At 40.3% G+C, this 13,731-nt stretch overlaps 1 protein-coding gene across 7 annotated transcripts in view; it reads left to right on the top strand.

Annotated features, from left to right (window-relative positions):
* The window catches only part of DCLK2 (doublecortin like kinase 2), a 188,842-nt gene that overhangs the window by 117,352 nt on the left and 57,759 nt on the right, over positions 1-13,731 (top strand). For 4 of the 7 annotated variants that reach the window (XR_003029975.2, XM_024977549.2, XM_024977548.2 and 1 more), the window contains exons 3-6: positions 3,473-3,575; positions 7,766-7,867; positions 8,743-8,793; positions 12,926-13,020. Coding sequence is in view for 6 of the 7 variants with exons in the window: in XM_024977549.2 (XP_024833317.1) it covers positions 3,473-3,575; positions 7,766-7,867; positions 8,743-8,793; positions 12,926-13,020 (351 nt within the window). In the remaining variant the exon portion in view is untranslated. The remainder of the gene's footprint in view (positions 1-3,472; positions 3,576-7,765; positions 7,868-8,742; positions 8,794-12,925; positions 13,021-13,731) is intronic. The other 3 variants (XM_024977551.2, XM_024977550.2, XM_005217493.5) reach the window with 1 other exon arrangement.

The raw sequence follows: 13,731 nt of genomic DNA, 5'->3' as shown, positions 1-13,731 counted from the left end.
TCCTTTAGGATTGACTTGTTTTATCTCCCTGCTGGGCAAGGGGCTCTCAAGAGTCTTCTCCAGCACCACAGTTTGAAAGCATCAATTCCTCAGCACTCAGCCTTGTTTATGGTCCAACTCTCACATCCATACATGATCACTGGAAAAACCATAGCTTTAACTAGATGGACCTTTGTTGGCAAAGTAATGCCTCTGCTTTTCAATACGCTATCTAGGTTGGACCTAACTTTCCTTCCAAGGAGTAAGCGTCTTTTAATTTCATGGCTGCACTCACCATCTGCAGTGATTTTGGAGCACAAGAAAATAAAGTTTGTCACTGTTTCCACTTTTTCCTCCATGTATTTGCCATAAAGTGATAGGACCGGATACCATGATCTTAGTTTTCTCAATGTTGAGTTTTAAATCAACTTTTTCACTCTCCCCTTTCACTTTCATCAAGAGGGTCTTTAGTTCCTCTTTGTTTTCTGCCATTAGAGTGGTATCATTGCATATCTGAGATTGTTGATATTTCTCCTGGCAGTTTTGATTCCAACTTGTGCTTCATCCAGCCTGGCATTTCGCATGATGTACTCTGAATGTAAGTTAAATAAACAGGGTGAAAATAAACAGCCTTGTTGGTCTCCTTTCCCAATTTGGAACCAGTCCGTTGTTCCATGTCCAGTTCTAACTGTTGCTTCTTGACCTGCATACAGATTCCTCAGCAGGCAGGTTAGGTGGTCTGGTATTCCTATCTCTTGAAGAATTTTCCACAGTTTACTGTGATCCACACAGTCAAAGGCTTTGGCATAGTCAATAAAGCAGGTGTTTTTCTGGAATTTCTCTTGTTTTTTCTATGATCCAGTGGATGTTGGCAATTTGATCTCTGCTTCCTCTGCCTTTTCTAAATCCAGCTTGAACATCTGAAACTTCTTGATTCACATACTGTTGAAGCCTAGCTTGGAGAATATTGGGCATTACTTTGCTAGCATGTGAGATGAGTGCAACTGTGTGCTGGTTTGAGTATTCTCAAGCAGCATCACTTTCAGGATTTGAAATAGCTCAGCTCGAATTCTGTCACCTTCACTAGCTTTGTTCGTAGTGATGCTTCATAAGGCCCACTTGACTTTACACTTCAGAATGTCTGGCTGTAGGTGAGTGATCACACCATCGTGGTTATCTGGGTCATTAAGACCTTTTTTGTACAGTATTTTGTATTCTTGCCACCTCTTTTTAGTATCTTCTGCTTCTGACTGAAGTGACTTAGCAGCAGCAGCCGCTTCTGTTAGATCCATACCATTTCTATCCTTTATTGTGCCCATCTTTGCATGAAAGATTCTCTTGGTATAGCTGATTTTCTTGAAGAGATCTCTAGTCTTTCCCATTCTATTGTTTTCCTCTATTTCTTGGCTGTTTCTATTTCTTTCCTTTATTTTAGATAGTTTATTAAGAAGTAGAGATATCACTTTGCTGATAAAGGTCCAGATAGTCAAAGCTGTGGTGTTTCCTGTAGTCATGTATGGGTGTGAGAGTTGGATTGTGAAGAAGGCTGAGTGCTGAAGAATTGATGCTTTCAAACTGTGGTGCTGGAGAAGCATCTTGAGAGTCCCTTGCACAGCAGGGATAGCAAACCAGTCAGTCCTAAAGGAAATCAACCCTGAATTTTTTTGGAAGGACTGATGCTGAAGCCAAAGCTCCAATACTTTGGCCACCTGATATGAAGAACTGACTTATTTGAAAAGACCCTGATGCTGAGAAAGATTGATGGCAGATGGAGAAGAGGGTGACAGAGGATAAGATGGTTGGATGGCATCACTTACCTGATGGATGTGAGTTTGAGCAAGCTCCGGGAGATACTGAAGGACAGGGAAGCCTGGCATGCTGCAGTCCATGGGGTCGCAAAGTGTCGGACTCGACTGAGCGACTGAACATGGCAGTCACCTGATGAGCCTCTCTGGTCACTTTCACTTGGCCTCAGGTGGCTTTTTAGCTGCTCCTTCCTTGATTAGCAACTGTTGGAATCTGCCCTTTGAAACTCAGGGGCATTCTGTTCCCTACAAACAAGAAAACGGGAGACAGAAAGTCTTCCGTGTCCCAGACCCCCACAGGCTTCTTCTTGGCTTCAGTGTGATGGTGTTAGGAGGTGGGGCCCTTTGGGAGATCAGCAGGATTGGGTGAAGTCATTAGGGAGGAGCCCCATGGAAGGTATTCGCACCCTTAGGAGAAGAGACAGGAGAGAGCTGCTCCCTCCTGTGTCTTCCCTGCACCCCGCCGTGTGAGCGAACCGGCAAGAGGGTTCTCACCGGAACCCCACCACGCTGGCACCCTGATCTCAGCCTTCCAGCCTCCAGAGCTGTGAGAGTAAGTTTCTGTCTTTGAAGCTGCCTCGTCTGTGGAAATTTACCAAACTGACTAAAGCGCGGCTGCCTGGGCGGATTTCAGTGAGGTGCAGAAGACACATCTTGCTTGCTGAGAATTGGAGTGACTGGAGCAGTGTCTTTGTTCCATGTACTGTGTCTAGTTCACTGTCTTCTCTCTAGAGCATTTTTATTTTAACTCTGCAATGAAAAAAAAATTTTTTTTTTTTTTTCAAATAAAAAGCTAAGTAGTGATCAGAAGGACAAGGAATTCCTGAGATAGCACAACTTTTCCAAGTACTAGAAACTTTATTAAACTTTATTACTTTTTAAAAACTTTATATTATTATTGGGAGAGGAGTACTTTTTTGAAAAAGAAATCATATACATCCCATTATAAAACAGGTGAGAGTGGATCCTGTCTGCATCCAAAATCCTAGAAGATGGTTCTTCTTGTCACCACTTGGATGAATGGATAAATGTGCTCCCTGGGGTGGGTCAAGTTCTATGGAATCTGAAACTTATACTGTGTCGGGGAGGGTTGAATAAAAGAATGTGAAGTTAAGACTGTTTAAGTACAGGTCCTTGGAAGGGCCCTCATTAGCTTTATGACAAGTCTTCCTCTGATTCCAATGATGGTGGCAGAGATGAGTATTAACACATTGTACTTACATGCCTGGCACTCATTCCGAGAGGTTTTCGAACATCAATCCTCGTGACAACCTAAGGCGCACTGTGCCGGAGATACAGAGGGGCCACACCCGAGATGACGTGGCTGGGATGTGGAGCCGCTAGGAGAGAGGAAGTGTAGACAAGTAGACTGGGAGCTCCATTGGCCCCAGCGTTGCCCCCTGTTAAGGGAAACCTGGAATACATCACTGAGGCTCCTGTGGATGCCTTTCACTTCACCTGTGAAACAGGAATATTGGTGCTAGCTATGAGTCCCTCATTTTGTTGTTCTGAGGTCAGGAGATGGTGTGTGAAAGTGCTTTGTGAAGAGTAAAATGCTTGGAAATAGTTTTTTCATTCCAACTCACTTATTTATAGGTGAGGCTTGAAAATATAAATTTTATTGAATTTATTGCACTTCTAATGTTTCTAATTTACTTCTTGGACATGATATTTTTTTTGTTTTGTAGGTTACTTGTCTGCAAGACTTTTTTGGTGATGATGATGTTTTTATTGCATGTGGACCTGAAAAATTCCGTTATGCCCAAGATGACTTTGTCCTGGATCACAGTGGTAAGGCAATTCAGTGACCATCTTTGTAACCCTGAAGTGGAGGCTTAGGTGTGTCATTTGGTGCATGTTAAGTGGTCTGGTTGTCGAAGAAAGAAGTAATGAAGAGTTCATTTAATTAGATCATCATCTACTCTCACTCTTAGTAGAGTTAATTTCTTTGAATTAATAAAAGTAGAAAATACAGTGAGGTAGTTACCTAGTTGCAAAAACCAAAAAACCCTAATTCCAAGTAGTTAAATATTTTTTGTTTTGTTTTTGCAAGTTGGGTTCTTCACTTTTTTACTGCATTGTTACACTTTCAAAATTGATCCCTATCTTCTTCCAGAATGGTGCCTTGGCTAGGCCACCTTAAAATATGGAAAGTACTGAACCTGAAAGTAGTTCAGTATACATTTCTCATGTCCATAAAGAGATATGTAAAAGAATAATAATTTGTTAGTAGTGATTATCTCAGATTTCTTTGCTCTGTTTCCATCTTTTTAAAAAAATAACATGAATTGTTATATATGCAGAAAAAATAAAGCTGTTTTCATTGATAGGATAAGAAAATCCCTTTCTCTTAATTTTAGCCAAAAAATGGAGTTTTCACCTGTTTAGCAGTAACCTCAGTGATTTCAGATGTTATTGATTCTGGGAATAGTGCTCTACTCTGTTATCTGAAATTTAAACTGATCAGAGTATTAGTGATTATTAGCCGATAGTGAAGTCAGCTTCATCTTTAAGTGAGACAGAATCATATAGACAAAACGTTTGACAGAGAAGAGAGATGTTAGAGGTTTCAATCCCACGCTTTAATTTCATCAGTGAGGAGAGCTGGCTTTTCAAAAATTAGGCTAGTGATAAACCCCTTCCAGCTGTAGTGACTCGGCAGTCCAGAATTAGAGAAACATACAAAATCCAAGATGGTACACGCTGTGGTGTCAGACTTCCTTGTGTAACTCTTTCCTGTTACACTATGTCAGTTTCCTAGGGGATAAATATGGTGACCATAAACTTTCAAAAATCCAAGATGGTACACGCTGTGGTGTCAGACTTCCTTGTGTAACTCTTTCCTGTTACACTATGTCAGTTTCCTAGGGGATAAATATGGTGACCATAAACTTTCAAAAATCCAAGATGGTACACGCTGTGGTGTCAGACTTCCTTGTGTAACTCTTTCCTGTTACACTATGTCAGTTTCCTGGGGGTGACTTACCTACTGGGGCTCATTTGTCTACTCTTCTCGGTTTTCCACTTTGCTTTTCCCCACAAGTGCCAAATTTCTTGAGGGTTTCTGTAGCATCTTCTATCTAGCCCTGCTTTAGATTAGTAATGCCACAGAAGGACCTTAAAGAATTAGTGATATTATCTATATTAATACTCTCATCTCTTCTTGTGGGTTTACTGAAAAATGGGAATTTACATAGCATCTCTATTTTACATCTTTTTTTGACTGTAGCTTAATTTCATTTCATAATGTTTCTTTGTCAATGTTTATCATTTTAAAAGTTGAGACATTGAAACTCGGTGTATTTCAGGTTGTAAAGTTAATTTGGGTGGCAGTACAGCAATTAAACATTTATTGAGCACTTACTATGTGTATACTAGGCATTGTATTCAGTGCTTTTATGTTAGTATGTTGTTAATTTACCTACAATATTTGAATCATTCATAGGTTTTGTTGTTTTGGCTACCAATGAACTCCTATAATTAGAGATAGGTGAAAGTTACTGATCTCTAATTACTTAACCTTCTGCAAACTGGGGATAATAATAGGGGCTTTTTCATAAGGTTTTGTGAGGGTTAAATGAATTAATAAGTGTAAAACAGTTGGAAGGGTGCCCATTACATAGTATGTGCTGGTACTGTTGTTGTTAATGTTATTATTGTATCATCACCATTAGGTCATAAAATTTTACTATGAAAACAAGTCTGAGACCTAATTCTGCCACAAGTGTCTTTATTAGGAGTGATGTCAAAAACTCAGCCTCTGTGCACTGGTGCTGAATCAAATCTCAGAGACATAGTTTTGGGTGAAATAGAAAAGAATAGTTGTATTGCTTTGCCAGGCGAAAGGGGACACAGTGGGCTCCTGCCTCTCAAAACTGCGTGTCCCAACCCTGGAGGATTTGGTGAGGGGTTTTACAGCAGTTGTTCAAGGGTGAGGTGTGTGCAGAGCCTGCAATGCCTTTGACCTGTTCTCAGGTGGTCTTCTGATGAGTTTTTCTGGTTCCTAAAGGTGGTCTTCTCTGGAATGAGGATTGCTGATATCTTCCATTTACTGGGGGGTGGTTTGTTCTGTTAAGAGCTCAGAGACCCTGTTTTGTGTGACCCTTGAGGCAGAACCAGGGCCCTGCCCCGAATCTGCGCTGCTGTTTCTTGGCTGCCCCTCCCTTGCCTCTTCATTGCCTCCCTTCCCTGACTAGCAACTGTTGGAACCTACCCTTTGGAGCTCAGGGAAGGTCATGGAGGCTGGAGTCTGTTCCCTACAAGCAAGCGGGGGACAGGGAAAGGCTTCCATGCCCAGGAGCTTCCACAGGGTCCTGTTTGGGTTCAGGAGGCAAAGATTACAAAACAAACAAAGTCTGTTTAACTTGTAATCTTGATGAGTCCCAGCTCTGTCCTTTTATACATCTGACAACATCTTGCATTGAAAAATCATTCAAAATTCATAGAATTTAGCTAACCCAGTCTTAGGGCAAAATCCTGTCTGTGTTAATGAGCTGGGTGCAGGGCTTGCTCAGATTCCTAAACCCTGGGGTGGTTCTGGTTATTAGCTGTCTAGGGTTACACAGCCTGCTCATGAAAGAGTGGCAGTGCCTTTAGGAAGGTTCTGACTAGTCTACACACCATTCCTTTCAGCACTGGAATACTTTCTAACATCTATAATGCTCATTAACTAAACTGCTGTTGCTACAGCCCCCTTGGAGTAAGGTTTTGATTAGAGTCTTTCAGATGCTAACTAGCCTCCCCTGGTGTGTATTTCGCTGATTAGTGTACTTCACTTGTTAATTTATTGTCCCTGGGGGTATAGATTAAACCCAACCCATATTTTAATCTTTCTGCATAAATTGAAGTATTTTAATGTGAAGTCGACAATATGTTATATAATTTAATCCTTATAACAAGCCTGTTAAGCAGATTTAGTCTCATCCCAATTTCATAGGGAGAGAAAACAGACTTAGACCTAAGCTAAGTGCACCAGTTAGCAAAGTCACACCCATGATTCACCCCAAATCTGCTTGACTCCAAAACCCAGATTCTTAATTATTTGAATTGGAAGTGATTATTTTAGCTGTGTAATTAGTTCTGGTACTCTACTTGCTGATTTGTGCTTTCCTGGTAGCTCAGCTGGTAACGAATCTGCCTGCAATGCAGAAGGGAGACCTGAGTTCCAATCCCTGGGTTGGTAAGATCCCCTGGAGAAGGAAAAGGCTACCTACTCCAGTATTCCGCCCTGGAGAATTCCATGGACTGTATAGTCCATGGGGCGCAAAGAGTCAGAGATGACTGAGCCACTTTCACTTTCACATGCTGATTATTTGGCAATTAATGGAAAGAACAAAGCTATTGTTTAAAGCTGCTGCTGCTGCTACTGCTGCTAAGTTGCTTCAGTCGTGTCTGACTCTGTGCGACCCCATAGACGGCAGCCCACCAGGCTCCCCCGTCCCTGGGATTCTCCAGGCAAGAACACTGGAGTGGGCTGCCATTTCCTTCTCCAAAGGAAGAGAGAAGATTGTTTAAAACTAGTTCCCTCATTTTTGATGCTTTGTACTTTGGGCAGATGGAAAATAAGACAGTAAGGGGTTCGTAAATTAGAATCCTATATCCTTTCAAATTAAGATTATCTGAGTTGGAGAGAACTCTTTATTATAGCCTTTGCCTATCAATGGTGTTGATGAAAAATAATAAGTTGCACATGTGGAGATTAAGTTGTGCATGTGAATCAAGTTTTCTTGATTGAGCACTTACTATATATGGATTTCTGTATTAAGAACTCCCTCTGGAACAATGAGGTGAATGACAAAGTCTGAAGCCTAATTTAAGAAAATCTCAGGTGTGCTTTTGGGATTGATGCTTTGTATATAAAAGTCATTTAACAGTAATAAGATGACCAGGTAATGGTTCTAGGCACTAAACTACTGGAATGTGGTCTTTCTTTGGTTAGAATTAAAACTAGATCTCTTTAAAGCACTTTCCTTTCTTTCTAGAGTGCCGTGTCTTGAAGTCTTCTTATTCTCGCTCCTCAGCTGTTAAATATTCCGGATCCAAGAGCCCTGGGCTTTCTCGACGCAGCAAATCACCGGCTTCAGGTAGTTACGGGGAAGGAAGCGGGCAGTCACAAATGGAGCACGTTCTTTGGTTTTCTTTAGTATGAGTAGGTAGTCTTGCCCATCCTTGTATGCAGCCAGGTTCCAACATAACATATAGATGGCATGATTTTTAGATCCAAAATGTTAAGTCTGTTTCTCCAAGTTATAACAAGTGTCCTAAGATACTTGTTTTGTTCTGGCACATTTTCTCAAGAGCAATCTTATCTAGATTCTTTTCCTGGTATTTACATAGAAGTGTTTCACATTTTGACCACGGTGTCTGCATTTTACATTTTTGCTGTATGATTGTGGATATTTTCTTCTCTTATTGGTTTAAAGCATAAGCCAACACACCCACCAGGCAAAACTATTCCCTTGATAAGGTTCCACAGGCTTTTCCTTTGTTAAGCAATTTAATCGTAGCAACAATTACTGTTGGAAGTAATACTGCTTATTTCAGAGTCAGAGTTACCTCTACATTTCTTTCAGATCCTAAACCTATAGATTTGTCATAATTTTGACAGCTTTTGACATTTAAAAAAAATTAAAATGTCCCCCAAATCTTGATATTTCGATGCTATAAGGCTCACTTATAGTATGCTAATATTGTTTCCCATTAAGGAAAAGATTGTGAAAAAACATGATTTTACATGTGAGGAATCTAGAACATGTGAAAGTAATACAAATAAAAACTGTCTGAAGCCTCAACCTGTCTATAAAATACTGGGTTTGGGGGGTCTCTGCTGCTCCGTCTTCCGCCCCGACCCCGCTTTCTTCAGGTGGGATAGTTTCCCTTCTTTCCGTGTGCACGTTTAGACCTGCCGAATAACTGCTGTCCTTACTTCTCCCCCTTTGTTGATACTGAATATGTCCAGTAAAGAGGGGTGGCCACTACTCCAGTGCCTACTCTACAGCCAGATCCCCAGGTGAGCCAGGAGAGGTACAGCTTTGTCGCTCTGCCGGGTTTTTTGTTTTTGTCTTCTGCCACCTTTTCTGTTTCCTTCTGCTCCATTTCCATGGCTGTGTCTGGCTTGTACCGGTGACGTCTGTGCTGCAGCATGGGCGTCCTGCCGCGGCTCCCTTGCTTGCTAGAGAGCTGGGCGCCTGCAGGAGGGCGCCCCGCGTGTGGTGTGCGTGCAGCCACAGTACACGGCGATGGGGGAGGCGCGGTGCCTCAGGGGGCCTGTCTTCTAGTTAATTTTGGAACATAATCTGTTACTGAAAAAGGCTAAGCGTTGTCGGTAATACGAAAATGGCCATAGAAGCAATTCTACTGTCCTTCCCTTCTTCCTCACTCTGGAGTCAATAGGCCCAGTATTCTCTCTCTAAAAATATTGGCAATATGAATATTTTTAACTGAAAGCATCTCTCTGATGTTAAGCTTATTTCAGATCATATTTTGCTTTCTGTAAAGTATTGGGTATGCCCCAAAATTTGTTTTTTAAGATCAAATGGAAAAATCCAAGTGAACTTTGGGGCCAATCCAATATTTCAAATGCTGGGAAAGCTAACATAACATGAAATTTGCATGAATACACTTCGCTGGGTTTACTGTATGGTAGATGTAGACATTTGTCAGGTTCTTAGCGTTTGTGTTAGTGATAGCTTTACTATCATATGCTTATCATATAACTAAAATAACTAAATAAGAGTGGAGAGAGTGGTTCAAAGATCACATATGATTACTGTAATTTTGGCTACCCGAGGTCTAAAGAGGGAAATTAATTAAAAACCTGTTTCATAGCCATACTTGTCTTGCAGACCAACTGCTTCACAGAATAGTCTAATAAATGTATAAATCTTCTTAACTAGAATTTGAGATGCTTAAATACAGTGATTCAAGAAAATCTTAACATTTCACTACCTCAGATTTTCAACTGAGTCCATATTTGGATTTGGGTTAATAAAGTTTGTCTTAAACTTACAAGTTGTGAGATGTAAACCACATCTGAGTGGTTAAATGACTTCTCTAAAAGAGATTAATCCAAAAGCATGTTCAATACATACTATATAGTTATTAAAAAAAAAAAAAAAGAGAGAGTTTTGTGTTATTAAAAGCCACAGAACCCAGATGGATAACTTGCTTTTACAGGCATTTTTGCTGTAGTGTACCCGTTACCATTTAGAACATTCCATGGGACTCCCTGGAATTTCAAACAGAGCAATAACTTTGTAAACATAATCTTGTGCTTTTCCATTCTTGGGACAGAAGTGCTCCCATCATTGAAGTCTTCTGATTGACTAAATCCCTCCATAAAACTCAAATTTATCAAAATAGCTAAATAGTGTCTAATAAGTACATAGACATTAACCCGGGTAACCCAGTGGGTAAAGGGAAAGGGAAAGTCTCAGTCGTGTCCCACTCTTTACGACCCCATGGACTATACAGTCCATGGAATTCTCCAGGCCAGAATACCGGAGTGGGTAGCCTGTCCCTTCTCCAGGGGATCTTCCCAACCCCAGGGTCGAACCCAGGTCTCCTGCATTGCAGTCAGATTCTTTACCAGCCGAGTCACAAGGGAGGCACAAGAATCCTGGAGTCGGTAGCCTGTCCCTTCTCCAAGGGATCTTCCTGACCCAGGAATCAGACTGGGGTCTCCTGCATTGCAGGTGGATTCTTTACCACCTGAGCTATAATAGTCACCATAATTTGAGTATTAAAAATTCTCACTTAAGGTTTCTAGCTTGTGACTCTTTGTCCACCCAGATAAAAAGTGTTCAGAGCAAGTGAACAAGAAAGCCCCAAGTCAACTTCTTACCTTACAGTTGAGGGAAGGGTGGATAAAAGCCTTATTTGGGGGAAAGAAAATCCAGGGTCTACTGAAGGAGAGGGAGCATCCCAGAGATGCTGGGCGTTGTCCACCTTCCTGTTGGGGCAGCAGTGTCGGGGCAGAGAGCCCAAGGTGACCCTGTCCCAGCTTCCAGTTACCTTCCCGGAAATGGAGAAATGTGCCAATAAAAATGACATGAAGAACTCACTAGACAGCATTTTTTTTTTGAGCCTTTCAAATACTATCAGAAACTTAAAGAGCTATCTATGTTCTTGCCATAGACAGGCAGGAACACTGGAGTGGGTTGCCTTTTCTTTCTCCAATGCATGAAAGTGAAAAGTGAAAGTGAAGTGGCTCAGTCGTGTCCGACTCTTAGCGACCCCATGGACTGCAGCCCACCAGGCTCCTCCGTCCATGGGATTTTCTAGGCAAGAGTACTGGAGTGGGTGCCATTGCCTTCTCCGTTAAGGATAAATATGAACATGTATATGCAGATACCAGTTCAGTCCCTGCCAGTGAGTTTTGTTAGGAGGTGTGTTTTTAGGGACACTGCTTGGCCACAGGGATTACCATTTACAGGAACTAATTTTTCTTCTTTAGTCCCTTTCCCATCACTGCTCCAGGGAAATCTTTGATTGCAGAGTGGTTTCTGAAGATCAGTGAAAGGTAACAGCACTTGGGGAAGAGGACCTGAACAGGTAGTTGTGTTGAATGAAGAGGAAAAGGAGCTAGACTCAGTATCAGCTCCTAGCAAGCTCACTAGCTCATAAATATCTCTTTTCTATGTGAATTCCTACCACCAGTTCCCTTTAAAGAGAATTTTTAAAAGAAACAGCGTTAATTGAAGTGTAACTTTTTTGAAAAATAAGCAGGACTGTTGAATACTCTAAAAAGTTTTCTAATTGTACAGTTACTTGTGTTGCACTTGTGCTATAAATACCCACATATGTTTGTTCAGAAAATCTAGATAACTGATAATGATTTATGAATGAGTGGTTTTAAACTAGAAAAGTTAAAGTTTGGTAATTGAAAAATAACTAAAATTTTTGCATCTTTGCTGAATTTTTACAGTGAGTCATACGATAAACAAACATGAATGATTCATCTCATCACAAATATTATGCTTATTGATCCAGAATTCTGCCTCCTTTCAAGGACTGGTGCTCAGTTTTTTGAGGTCACCTTTTCAGGAGTTTTGCATTTTGCTTTTTATACTTAATAGCATCATTTAAAATAACAGTTGTCTGCTCCCTTGTATTAAAAAGATTTTTTTAAAAGGAAATGGACTTTGCTTGTCTTTCTGTAGAGATGAATGGCAGTTTTCATCTACTTGGGGTAAAAGCTTTGAAAATTAATGATAAAAGGGGTTAAGATAACTCCCTAGAAAAGGAAACAAAAAACAAAAAACAAAAAAAAACTAGTACCAGGTGTTAACTAATAGCTTTGTGAAATTACAACCGAAGTGGTATAATTAGGAATAAGCCTGAGTCACAGTGAGATGTGTGACTAGCACTGTATAGTTACTGTAAAATCTGCAAGCTCACCCCCTCTTGGAAGCCGCCACGGCCATGCTTTTCGTTACCTAGTCTCTAAACTGAGCTTTCGACCTAGGAAATGTACGGAAGTTTAGAGGAGGGTGTCAGAAAAACCCACCAAGATTTGCTAAATAATGGGAAAATTAAGCTAAGAAGACAAGAAAATGGAAGGAATCAGAAATAACTAGTCCAGATAAAAAGAAATCGGAAGAGTGCCTTTTATGACCTTTAAACAAATAAGTGGGTATTACAGGGGGAAATGACCAATAATTTTCTTTTTCCATTAAGAATACCCTTAGGATATGTGTTAGAATTATTGTATTGTGGAGTTGATCTGGGAGAGACTGAGAAATGCTTCAGTGATTCAGGTCGTTTGGACAGGTTATAGGACAGCCTTCCGAGTGAACAGTTACAAATACGACAGCCAAGCATTTCTCTACCCTCGCTGGCATGCAGGATTTGTGGACAAGTTCCCGTTCACATCTCGAACTCCATAGCGTTTTATATATTTGTTTATGTTACTGCTGGAAAACTATTATTGAAAATCTAGTTTCACTGCTTATTTGTCTGATACTTTGTCTGTAATGCAGTAAGACACGTTATTTTTGCTTTTTGCTGATTTGCCATCTGCTTTGAGCTTTCAGTGAGTTGCAGCTCTGTTGGAGCTGTGTGGGGCATGTCTTGGTGTTTTTGTCCCGTCTGGTGGCTCTGGGTTCTGACGACCTCTGTCTCCTTTGTTGTCTCATGGTCAGTTAATGGAACTCCCAGCAGCCAGCTTTCCACTCCTAAATCGACGAAATCCTCCAGCTCCTCTCCAACCAGCCCAGGAAGTTTCAGAGGACTAAAGGTATGAAATAGGATATGTGCCGTGTTCGTGTGATTCCGTTCTGTTGCATAATTTAGTGGTTAGTTTGTTCAGGGACTTGGGTGCAGTAACAAATCAAAAAGGAAAGAAGTTAGGATTTGGAGCCAGGAAGACTTGACTTTGGATCCTGTATCCTTTTTTTATCTCGTAATTTGGGTCAATTTACCTTAACTCTTCTGAGCTAAAGTGTTCCCATCTCTTAAATGGGAATATAAAATTATGGTTAGGGTTGAACATGATATAGTTTTATATCAGTAAACAGTAGTTTTCCTATTATAATCAGAATAATTTGCAATGGCAAAGCTTTGGAGATTGATTCTTTTTAGAAATCTCATTTAGAAACCATGATTCTTTTTAGAAATCTCATTTAAAATTCACGATTTTAATATTGTTACCATAATTTGACTATGTAAAAGTCTAAAATAGAGTGAAATTCTAGTAGAATACTTATATACAGAAGTTAGTAACACAAGAAAAATATGTTCATTTTGGTGAAGAAATAAATTTTAGGTTTTGACTGTGATCTCCTGAAAATATGAACAGTAATTTAACATGATTAAGCAATTGGTTTAATAGGCATTTTATCTAGTAGAGAAGAATGATAAGTGAAACCAAATTTGCAGAATTTCAGTAAGTTTAATTTGACTTAGTAGCTCTCAGTAGTTTAAACTTTTGAGTAAATTTGCCAGATAA

This window comes from Bos taurus, chromosome 17 (genome assembly GCF_002263795.3).
Source record: "Bos taurus isolate L1 Dominette 01449 registration number 42190680 breed Hereford chromosome 17, ARS-UCD2.0, whole genome shotgun sequence".
NCBI classification, from domain to species: domain Eukaryota; kingdom Metazoa; phylum Chordata; class Mammalia; order Artiodactyla; family Bovidae; genus Bos; species Bos taurus.
Note: the sequence above shows the minus strand (reverse complement) of the source record. Positions and strands in the feature narration are given on the sequence as shown.